At 38.6% G+C, this 12143-nt stretch overlaps 2 protein-coding genes across 2 annotated transcripts in view; both read right to left on the minus strand.

Moving 5' to 3' along the window:
• LOC109832918 (indole-3-acetaldehyde oxidase-like) overlaps positions 1 to 8088 on the minus strand; it is a 20175-nt gene extending 12087 nt beyond the window's left edge. The window contains 3 exon segments of the mRNA XM_020400407.1: positions 1 to 2; positions 4 to 763; positions 7751 to 8088. The exon segment at positions 1 to 2 is cut by the window's left edge and continues 948 nt beyond it. Coding sequence (XP_020255996.1) covers positions 1 to 2; positions 4 to 763; positions 7751 to 7895 — 907 coding nt within the window. The 5' untranslated portion in view covers positions 7896 to 8088.
• LOC109834596 lies at positions 10584 to 11831 on the minus strand. Its single transcript, XM_020402631.1, has 3 exons — positions 11813 to 11831; positions 11348 to 11708; positions 10584 to 11279 (listed from the first exon to the last, which is right to left on the minus strand). The coding sequence occupies exons 1-3, from the start codon at positions 11829 to 11831 to the stop codon at positions 10643 to 10645; spliced, it is 1017 nt and encodes a 338-aa protein (XP_020258220.1). The 3' UTR covers positions 10584 to 10642.

The following is a 12143-nucleotide window of genomic DNA, read 5'->3' on the forward strand; positions in this document are numbered from 1 at the left end:
TACTTGTCATACAGGTCATGTTCCTTGTAAACACCAGAGCGTGTATTGCCAACAACCATTTTTACACTGCTTTTGGTAAATTCAATTGAATTCAGAAGCTTATAAAAATCATCTACTGAATTAGGACTGTACCAGTGGTTTTCTGCCAAAAAAGTGCTCTCCGGATTATTTGAAATATCCAGTTTGGTAATTTCAAGACCAATTTGATCCTCCAGAACTGAGTTAGAGAAACCAGCCAAAATTTCAGATTTTAAAAAGTCGGGGAATGTACAGACCTCATCTCGTCTATGGAAAGGTAAGCATTTCACATTGGCACCCTTCTTTTTCTTCCAAAATGCATTGAAACCCAAATCTTCCAAATCAACATCAGCTGCAAAACTCTTGCAGGCATCAACAATGGGACGGTAGCCAGTACATCGACAAAGATTTCCAACAATAGCCTTTTCTGCTTCAGAAACTGTGAGCTTTGAAAACCCATCAGGAGGTTTCGACCTCTCAGATTTATCTGCATTGACGAGAGCAGAAAAAAGGGACATACACATGCCAGGAGTACAAAACCCACATTGTGAAGCGTAAAAGCCTGAGATTCTTTCATGAATTGTATGGAAGCCATCCTTAATATTACCAAGCCCTTCAGTGGTAGTGACTGAACATAGATTTATGCTGCACAGAAGAGTGAGGCATGAACTAATTTTGAAATCTTCGACTTTATCGTGTTTGGGATCATAAGTTGACAGAAGGACTACACAAGCTCCACAGCCACCTGCAGGGCAGTAAAAATAACAATCACAATCAATAGTCCATCGAAGATTATTTCATTTTAAAAACTGACTAGTATCCATTTAAGGAGCACCGGGCAATATACGCATATCTAATGTAGAACACACGGCGGACATATTTATGAGGAAGCGGGACAAACACAAGCCCAAACACGGACCCGGTCGAGGAAAATAACTTGCCACGAAGAACGGGTCATATCTTTCAAACCGTAAGTCGGAATTGGACGAATCATATATGAAAATCGCGTATTTTTTCGAGACGTAGACAACCAAACCAGCTATTGTTCAGTTTGCCGCCGTCCGTCTCGCCAAATTCCCTCCGGATTGAGAGATATCAGTGTTTTTGTCAGTTTTTTACTATTTTAGGTAATGTTTTAGGAGTCTATTTTAATTAAGAAGCAAATCCGGTTTGATCCCAAATTTGACCGATTTACTTCCCTAATCCTAGAGTCTTTTTAGGAAGAGTTTTGTTATTTCTATTTTTGGTAAAGTTTGAGTCATAGTAGGAGTCTTGTTTCTTTTCTATTTAAACAGAGTATTGTAAGCCCTAGAGGCATATCTTTTCATCAATAAAATTTCTCTTTTAATATTTCTTCGTGGATTCAGAGATCATTCTTTGTGGATTTAGAGAACACCATTGGTGGATTCCAAGGTTTTACTTCCGCGCTGCGTTAATTGGTATCAAAGTCAGATTCCTCCGATCCGATAACAGGCGATGAAGCTCCTTTTTCTCGAACTGAGTTCGATGAGCTGAAGACCGATGTTAATCAGATGAAGACTGGCATAGAGCGACTTGTGTCGACAGTGGAGCGTCTGAACACGCTAGGAGTTCGAAATCGCGTTGATGGTCGTCAGAGACGTGATCCAACTCCATATGATGAATTCAACAACGACGACGATAACTATGAAGCCCCACGTCGCGGTGATGATTGCAGAGACCGTAGACAAAGGGGTAGTTGTGATGCTGCAGGGTTCAAGATGAAGATGGATCTGCCATCTTTTAACGGGCAACTTTATATCGAAGAATTTCTTGATTGGGTTGCAGAAGTGGAGAGGTTCTTTGAATATATGGAGATCTCAGATGAGCGTAAGGTAAAATTGGTGGCCTACAGACTTAAAGGTGGAGCATTAGTTTGGTGGGAATCAGTTTGCATGAATCGATCTCGTCAAGAAAAGCCGAAAATCAATAGGTGGGAAAAGATGAAGAAACTACTGAAAGCTCATTTCTTGTCGGGTGATTATGAACAAGGCTTATTCGGACAATACCATAATTGCAAACAAGGTGGAAGAACAATTGATGAGTACACGCAGGAGTTTTATCGGCTATCATCCCGCAATAATTTAAATGAGAACGAGGCCCAACAAATGTCTCGATATACTAGGAGATTGAGGATAACAATTCAGGATCGTGTATCTTTGCAGCAGACATATACCTTGGCAGACACAGTTAGCCTAGCCGAAAAGGTGAAGCGACAACTTGGACGGAATAATAGAGGATCGTGGGTAGCTTCCGACGGGTCGCGCACGAGCTTTAATCGTGGTGGGAATAAACAATCTCAAACTGCTTCTGATCAAGATGCTACAACTGAGAAAGGTACAGGCCCAATAACAACAACAGCAAAGAAGGATACACCACCGAACTCATATGTCAAATCCGATCCAATCAAGTGCTATAAATGTGGTCAACCTGGTCATCGATCCAATCAATGCCCTAAAAAAAGTGTTGTGAATATGGTGGATCATGAAGAGGAGGATATAGACCAAGATGATGCTGAAGACTATGGAGGTGATGGGGTGGATCCTGATGATGAGGATCAACTCTCGTGTGTTGTGCAGCGACTATTATTGGCTCCAAAGACAAAAGAACCACCACAACGGCATAATATCTTCCGCACGAGATACACTGTGAAACAAAAGACCTATGATGTTATCATTGATAGTGGTAGCAGCGAGAATATTGTCTCTCGTTGCATGGTGGAGAAATTAGGTTTGAAGACAGAGAAACATCCCGCTCCCTACAAGATCGGTTGGATTCGTAAGGATAATGACGTGCAGGTTGATGAGATGTGTCGAGTATCTTTTTTCATTGGCCGAAATTATGTTGATGAGACAATGTGTGATGTAGTTGAGATGGATGCTTGTCATATGCTGTTAGGCAGGCTATGACAGTTTTGATGTTGATGTCACGCACAGGTGGAAGGATAATATTTATATCTTTAAGAAGGATGATCGCCGAGTTGTGCTCATGCCTCTTACAGAGAAGGAGCCAATCAAAACAAATGTTGCTGAAAAGAAGATTTTTTTAGTCGTTAATGAAAATTTTATAAAAGATTTGAAGCAGTTTAACGAGGTTTATGCTCTTGTTGTATTAGGAAACGAGGATTCTGCCTCCACCAAAATTTCACCTAAAGTACAGACCCTCTTGCAATAATTTGATGCAGTTATGCCTAACGAACTTCCTTCTGAATTACCATTGCTTCGAGACATTCAACATCAGATCGACTTCATCCCTAGATCCCGGCTATCGAATCTGCCACACTATCGGATGAGCCCTAAGAAAGGAGAGATCTTGCAAAAATAGGTGGACGATCTCATCCAGAAAGGCCTTATACGAGCTAGCATGAGTCCGTGTGTCGTGCCAGCATTACTAGTCTCAAAGAAGAACGGAGAGTGGCGCATGTGTGTGGATAGTAAGGCTACCAATAAGATTACCGTGAAGTATCGATTTTTTATCCCTCGCCTGGAAGACATTCTAGATTTGTTGTCTGGATCAAAAATGTTCTCCAAAATAGATCTCAGGAATGGTCACCATCAGATTCGGATTAGAGAAGAAGATGAGTGAAAGACTGCCTTCAAGATAAAAGAAGGCCTGTATGAATGGTTGGTCATGCCTTTTGGCCTTTCCAATGCTCCTAGCACTTTCATGCGGTTAATGAATCAGGTATTAAAAATCTTTATCGGCAAGTTCGTTGTAGTTTACTTTGATGATATCCTGATTTATAGTCAAACTGAGACCGTGCATCTGGACCACTTGAGGGAGGTACTAACAGCTTTGCAGGAGAACAAGTTGTACATCAATCTGAAGAAGTGTAACTTCACGACCAGTAACCTATTATTCTTGAGCTTTATCGTCAGTGCAGAGGGCATCCATGTTGATGAAGAGAATGTGCGTGATATTCGAGATTGGCCTTCACCGAAGATTGTCAGCAAAGTTCGTAGTTTTCGTGGCCTAACAACTTTTTACAGGAGATTTGTTAAAAATTTCAGTAGCATTGTAGCGTCTATTACTGAGTGCATGAAAAAGGCAAGTTTCATTTGGGGGAAAGATGCGGACCGTATCTTTGCACTAATCAAGGAGAAGTTATCTGCAGCACCAGTGCTTGCTCTTTCAGATTTTCAAAAGATGTTTGAAGTTGATTATAATGCGTCCATCATAGGAATTGGTGGTGTTCTATCCCAAGAATGGCGTCCAGTTGGTTTCTATAGTGAGAAACTCAGCGAGGTATATGCCATAGTTTAGTCTTTGAAGCATTGGGAGCACTATTTAATCTTACGAGAGTTTCTATTTAATACTGACCATCAGACTTTGAAGTCCATCAATAGTCAGACTACCATTAATCGTATGCATGCTCGTTGGATCGCGTTTCTGCAGCGTTTCACCTTTGTTTTGAAGCACAAGTCTGGGCAACAGAATAAGGTTGCAGATGCACTCGATCAGAGAGCTGGTTTGTTGGTGACTTTGCAGGCAGAAGTGACTAGATTTGAATACCTAAAGAAGCTGTATGCAAAAGACGAAGAGTTTAAGGAGATTTGGAACGACTACCAACAAAATCAGTAAGTCAGAGGTTTTCATATCCATGATGGTTATTTATTTCATGGAGATCAGTTGTGTATACCCCAGAGTTCACTAAGAGAGCAGATAATATGAGACCTTCATGCTGGCGGGTTAGGAGGACATTTAGGGCGTGATAAGACGATTGCTTTCATTGAAGAACGATATTACTGGCCTCAGCTGAAGAAGGGAACAGAAAAATATGTGCAGCGTTATCCAGTTTGTCAAGTTGCTAAGAAACAGTCCCAAAATACAAGATTGTATACACCCTTACCTGTTCCTGATGCGTTATGGCATGATATCTCGATGGATTTTGTGAATTTTGTGTTAGGACTCCCTAGAACCCAACGAGGCATAGATTCTTTTTTTTTTTTTTTGACAGATTTTCAAAGATGTCGTACTTTATTCCATACGAGAAGATAGCAGATGCTAGCAACATTACCAATCTTTTCTTTTGGGAGATAGTTCACCTTCATGGAGTGCCAAAATCCATCACATTTGATCGTGATTCCAAGTTCTTATCCTACTTTTGAAGGACATTGTGGCAGCGATTCAATACTTCACGTAAATTCAGTACTGCTTATCACCCTCAAACGGACGGACAAACTGAAGTGGTAAATCGCACTCTCGTAACTTTCTTAGATCCATCTCTGGCGATCGTCCGAAACAGTGGAATCTTACTCTGGCACATGCTGAATTTGTTTATAACTGCATGGAGAGTCGAACTACAGGCAGGGCTCCCTTTGTGATTGTATATGGAAGGCTTCTGAATCATTATATTGATCTAGTTCCACTGTCTAAGCTTTCAGGACACAGAGTATTCCTGTAGATCATATGGCTAAAAAGATATGTGCTATCCAACAGGAAGTGAAGGAGAAGATAGAGAAGTCTAATGCTAAATATAAGACCGATGCCGATCGACACATGAGGAAGAAGGTGTTTGAAGAGGGAGACATGGTGATAGTGTTTCTACGAAAAGAGCGTTTCCAGTGGGCACTTGTAACAAGCTGAAGAATAAAAAATATGGCCCACGCAAAATACTAAAGAAGATTAGCGACAATGCTTATGTCGTTGATCTTCCTACATATTTGGTTATTTCTCCTAGTTTCAACGTTGCATATTTGTTTGAGTATTACCCGTCAGAAGAACCAACTCTTCATGCAAGTATAAGCTCAGGGTCGAGCTCTTTTCAAGCGGGGGGCTGATGTAGAACACATGGCAGACATATTTATGGGGAAGCAGGACAGACACAAGCCCAAGCATGGACCTGATCGAGGAAAATAACTTACCACGAAGAACGGATCATATCTTTCAAACCGTAAGTCAGAATTTGACGAATTATATATGAAAATCACGTATTTTTTCGAGACGGAGCCAACCAAACCAACTATTGTTCGGTTTGCCGCCGTCTGTTTCGCCAAATTCCCTCTGGATTGAGAGAGATTAATGTTTTTGTTAGTTTTTTACTATTTTAGGTAATGTTTTAGGAGTCTGGTTTGATTAGAAAGCAAATCTGGTTTGATCCAAAATTTGACCGATTTACTTTCCTAATCCTAGGGAGTCTTTTTAGGAAGAGTTTTGTTATTTCTATTTTTGATAAAATTTGAGTTATAGTAAGAGTCTTGTTTCTTTTCTATTTAAACAGAGTATTGTAAGCCCTAGAGGCATATCTTTTCATCAATAAAATGAGTCTTGTTTCTTTTCTATTTAAACAGAGTATTGTAAGCCCTAGAGGCATATCTTTTCATCAATAAAATTTCTCTTTTAATATTTCTTCGTTAACAGAGTATTGTAAGCCCTAGAGGCATATCTTTTCATCAATAAAATTTCTCTTTTAATATTTCTTCGTTGATTCGGAGATCGTTTTTTGTAGATTCAGAGAACACCCTTGGTGGATTCCAAGGTTTTACTTCCGCGCTGCGTGAATATCCTATGAAAAGAAGATCGTTCAATTGTGTGTTTCTGTCTTTGCATGTGCATGTTTTTACTAACAGGGATCCCTTTCAAGTCTCCGCTGATGGTAATCAAACCATCATGAACCAAAATAGAATGGTTAAAGCCTCACCCGAGAATAAATATTTCAAAGAAACCTGATAAGAATGTAATTGGTAATCAAACCATCATGAACATAATAGAATAGCTAAGGCCCCACGACAAGTAAGTACTTCATATTGACCTCATTAAATTGTACTCAATGCATGTATTTTTCATGAAAAGAGGAGAGTTTTCAAGACAGGATAAATTTCTGGATGGAGCGTGAAAGTGCACCAATTTCTCACAAATAAAACATAGAAAAAACGAAAGTCTAATAGTTATACCTCCAAACAAAATAGCTCAGGTTACCACATTAACTGCTACCAAAATTAACTTAATCTATGAGAGCTTATGTATACTAATAAATTACTTTGGTATCAAATTCTTTCTACAAAATCGTGAACGAAATTATTCCATTGATTAAACTTTCGTTTTTCAAGGGAAAAAATTGAACTTTCAACTTCAAACCCACCACTAAGTATGCATAAACAATATCATAAACAAACCCATATAACAACCTACAAATTACAATGAAACGTCATCAATACCACAAACCGACGGATTTCATAAATCTACCTTAAGGGGCTGTTTGGTTCGCTATTATAAGGGGTGGAAAACTCAGAAAACCCCTTCACGTCAAATTTTTAGCCCTCCACGTCAGCTTTTTTGTTTCCGTCCATTTCTTTGTGCCGCTTTGGTTCGCTCGGATGGAAGAGGGAAAACTCTGCAGAAATCACCACCAACTAAGATTTTTTTCCCTCTCAGATTTCCTTCCCCAACCAAGTGAAATTGATGACAACTCTGCCACGTTAGATTTTTTCTTTCTCTACTTTGTTTACAAAAGTTTTTCTTTTTTTTTCTATGCGAACCAAACATAAGAAAAATAAATACATTGGGTTCCCACCATTTTTTATGTGCGAACCAAAGCAAAACAATCTATTTCTTGGAAAAGTTTGGAAAACTCAAAACTTGTGTTTCTTTACATGGAATTGCATTTCTCTATATCAAGGAAACGAACCAAACAGCCCCTAAACAGCATTTATCAACCTAAAAATTCAAAAATATAACCAATAAATAAAATAAATAAAAATAAAAGAGGAATCACCTTCACCACAACCGAGCTTGGCACCAGTGTAGCGGGTTCGGGTCCGCAAGAACTCTAACAAGGTCATCGCCGGATCCACCTTCGCAAGCTCGAATCTTTCTCCGTTGACAGCAAATACGAGGTTTTTCCCCCTCCTCTCCGCCATTTTTTGGGTTGCCAGCGGCTGAGATTGAGTGGGGTTTTTCTAAGATCACTGCAGACTGAAAGGGGTCCATCGAATTGGATCTCGGACGACGACAAAACAATAATAAAGGTTTTAAAATGTGGCAAAATATATCGATTTTGCTTTGGGATTCTTATCTTTTTTTATTCTCTAGTAATTTTTTTGGGTGGGTTGGCGCCGACTGTTGATGGATTTGAGTGGAGAACTACGACACGAAACGGGGTTCTCTGTTTTCATAAACTGTCACGTGCCGGATGATGAGATGGTGTTTTTGGAATCTACTAGAAGTCAGAAAATAAAAAATTCCGCGAGTAAGTTGATTTTTTTTTTTAATTGGAAGCCATTTTTAAGATAGGTTTGTTTGCGTGGAAACTTAGTTTATTTATCGAATTCATTACACATTTATCGATTACAATGAATTCAAAAGAGTTAATTTTTTGGGGAAAATGTGTCCAGGCCCCAAAAGCAGAATGTTCATGTGACCCGCCCCCTTGTATTTTGCCCCATGTGATTCAGCCCCAAAAAGTACCATTTAATATTTTAAGGCCCCTCCACGTCAGCAGTATAAAAAAAGAGATTGTATTTTGAAAAAAAACCCGAAATTACCCCTCCACTTATCTTCCCTAGACGTCTGGTCCACAAACTACATGGAAAGTCACGCCCATTAATGCAATCTGATGGAAAAAATAGAGGGAAATTTCCCGCCCTTTTTTGAACTCTATCATGAGCAATAACTCATGTTAGTTCTAAGTTATTTAATGTTAGTTCTAAGTTATTTAATGTTAGTTCTAAGTTATTTAATGTTAGTTCTAACTTATTTTATGTTAGTTCTAATTTAGTTCTAATTCATGTTAGTTCTAATGTTAGTTCTAAGTTATTTAATGTTTGTTCTAACTTATTTTATGTTGTTCTATGTTAGTTCTAATTTAGTTCTGACTTATTTAATGTTAGTTCTACTTCCAGCTAGTGTTGGTTCTAATATAAGCGTTAGTTCTAGTGGCTATATTAGTTCTAATTGAGCTCCTGTTAGGACTGACACGATACCTGTTAGAATTGATACTGGAGAAGCTAGAACTAACACATCATCAAGTAGAAGTAATATGACATTTAGACCTAACAATTACGCTGGAACTAACGACTTAAATAAATTAGAACTAACACGATACCAGTTAGAACTAACACTAGAGAAGCTAGAACTAACACATCATTAAATAGAACTAACATGGCGTTTAGACCCAACAATTACGTAGAACTAATGACTTAAATAAATTACAACTAACACGATATCTGTTAGAACTAACACTAGAACTAACACATTAAATAAATTAAAACTAACACGAGCTGGTAAAAATTAGAACTAACCACATTAGTTCTAATTTATACAAAGTTAGTTCTATTTTATAACAAGTTAGTTCTAATTTTATACCATGTTAGTTCTAATTTTATGCCACGTTAGTTCTAATTTATGCCAAGTTAGTTCTAATTTATACAAGTTAGTTCTATTTTATAACAAGCTATCTCTAAATTATACAATGTTAATTCTATTCTGGAGCGTGTTAGTTCTAATCTATACCATGTTAGATCTATTCTGTAGCGTGTTAGTTCTAATCTGCACAGTGTTAGTTCTATTCTGTAGAGTGTTAGTTCTAATCTGCACAGTGTTAGTTCTATTCTGTAGAGTGTTAGTTCTAATCTGCACAGTGTTAGTTCTATTCTGTAGAGTGTTAGTTCTAATCTGCACAGTGTTAGTTCTATTCTGTAGAGTGTTAGTTCTAATCTGCACAGTGTTAGTTCTATTCTGTAGAGTGTTAGTTCTAATCTGCACAGTGTTAGTTCTATTCTGTAGAGTGTTAGTTCTAATCTGCACAGTGTTAGTTCTATTCTGTAGAGTGTTAGTTCTAATCTGCACAGTGTTAGTTCTATTCTGTAGAGTGTTAGTTCTAATCTGCACAGTGTTAGTTCTATTCTGTAGAGTGTTAGTTCTAATCTGCACAGTGTTAGTTCTATTCTGTAGAGTGTTAGTTCTAATCTGCACAGTGTTAGTTCTATTCTGTAGAGTGTTAGTTCTAATCTGCACAGTGTTAGTTCTATTCTGTAGAGTGTTAGTTCTAATCTGCACAGTGTTAGTTCTATTCTGTAGAGTGTTAGTTCTAATCTGCACAGTGTTAGTTCTATTCTGTAGAGTGTTAGTTCTAATCTGCACAGTGTTAGTTCTAATCTGTAGAGTGTTAGTTCTATTCTGCACAGTGTTAGTTCCGTTCTGTAGAGTGTTAGTTCTAATCTGCACAGTGTTAGTTCTATTCTGTAGAGTGTTAGTTCTAATCTGCACAGTGTTAGTTCTAATCTGTAGAGTGTTAGTTCTATTCTGCACAGTATTAGTTCAAGTCTGTAGAGTGTTAGTGCTATCCTGTAGAGTGTTAGTTCTATTCTGTAATCTGTTCCGATCCAAGTCAGTTCTGCTTCTGCACATGTTAGTACTATCTGATACCAAGTTAGTTCTATTCTTTGGCTTGTTACTCCTAGCCCCTCGAGCGCATCGAATAACTGAGATGTTAGTTCTATTCTTTTAAGCGTGTTAGGCCTAATATGATAGTTGTTTTGTTACTTACAACTTTTTATCTAGTGTAAGCTGATGTTAGTTCCCGATTAACAAAGAGTAAACATTCAATCGGAAAAAAACAAAATATTTGTTGCATACTGGGACGAAAACACTTCAACATATCAAACACTTAGTCAGCTATAGATTCATTACATGTTTTACGGTTATGACCTTCCATATGACATCGAGAACATTTTACTGGCCGCGTGTAAACAGTTCTGTTGTTGATACGCCTGGTTTTATTTCTCCCTTTCCTTTTTGTTGTAAGTGGAGGTAGGATCTGTATCTCATCCCTTGGCACGATGCGCTTCTCAAAGTCAGGGATAGGGTAGAGGATTGGCTCGTAGCTCTTTTTAAAGGCTTCAACCGTCATAAACCAGTCACAGAACTGGTAGACATCCCTTTTCATAAACATAATGGATGCGCATGCATGTTTGCAAGGGACACGGGTTACATCCCACCCACGGCAAGTGCATGTTTTATTGTCTAGATCCACTTGACAAGATCTATGGGATTGTACCTCAAATAATCCTGTGTGGGACTGACGAACCTCCAATGGACGACCATTTTCCATGTTCTCTTTGAGAGCAAGTTCAGCTTTGGGGCAAAGAAATTGATTCCAACTTTCAGCCATGGTTCGTCGCTCATTCATACGAACCATAATCTGTTTACGTATGTGCTCTACCAGTTGAAGTATCCGTAGTAGCCTAGCCTCATGTATCCATTTGTTGAATGACTCTGCAACATTTGATGTAACGTGACCATATCTGAAACATAATAGGGAATTCGTCAAGCGGCTTATAATAGTCATGTAATGAAATAGCTTATAACTTACCTAACTCCAGGGAAAAACGCATTGGCCCAGTTTTCTGGAGCGTAGTTCATCACAATATTGTAAGCTCTTTCGTCAACCAGTCTAATGTCGTCCATGTAATCGTTCCATTCTGCTCTAGTATATTTGTAACAGGCAGATTGCAATAGATTACCCAAGATCTGAGTATCTTTTGATTTGAATCCCAAATCCTTCAACTTTGTCCTGAAGTTCTCAACTAGATGCAACACACATCGAGAGTGTATAGAATCTGGAAAAAATTCTCTAACTGCTTCTCTGATCCCCTTATCCGCATCTGAAATTATCACTAGCTTGTGTGGAGGGTTGTATGGATCTGGCCTTTCATAGAGAATAGACCACAAACCTACAAAGAGTTGTGGTTACCATACACGAATTAGAGTTAGCAATGAATGAGCTAGAATTATCATAACCTGCAACAGAACTAACATGGCTAGGGATAGAACTAACCTTGTAAGAAAAAATGCATTAAAGAAAAACACAAACTGCTGTTCAAGAATCCAAGGAGATCTCATTTCAATTAAATGAAAGAGAAAAACTACAAAAATCCAATATCGATTCCCTTCATAAATTACAAGAAAACAAGAGCACTATCTTGATTAAGACATTGATTTGGGTAAAGATATTCCGTAACCTAGAAAGGGGAGAACAACGATGCATCAGACCAAATCCCCAGGCTCCGTCAGCTCGCGGGGCCCCGGACCATGTTCTGTGTTTGTTGTTACAACGATGCATCAGACCAAAGCCCCAGGCTCCGTCAGCTCGCGGGTCCCCGGACCAT

The sequence above is a fragment of the Asparagus officinalis genome, chromosome 3 (genome assembly GCF_001876935.1).
Source record: "Asparagus officinalis chromosome 3, Aspof.V1, whole genome shotgun sequence".
Classification (NCBI taxonomy): Eukaryota; Viridiplantae; Streptophyta; class Magnoliopsida; order Asparagales; family Asparagaceae; genus Asparagus; species Asparagus officinalis.

What these genes read in the sequence shown, in the direction of transcription:
- LOC109834596 (XM_020402631.1), bottom strand. An exon ending in GCGTTTTTCCCTGGAGTTAG is followed by an intron (nt 11,280 to 11,347) that starts GTAAGTTATAAG and finishes ATTATGTTTCAG; the next exon opens with ATATGGTCACGTTACATCAA.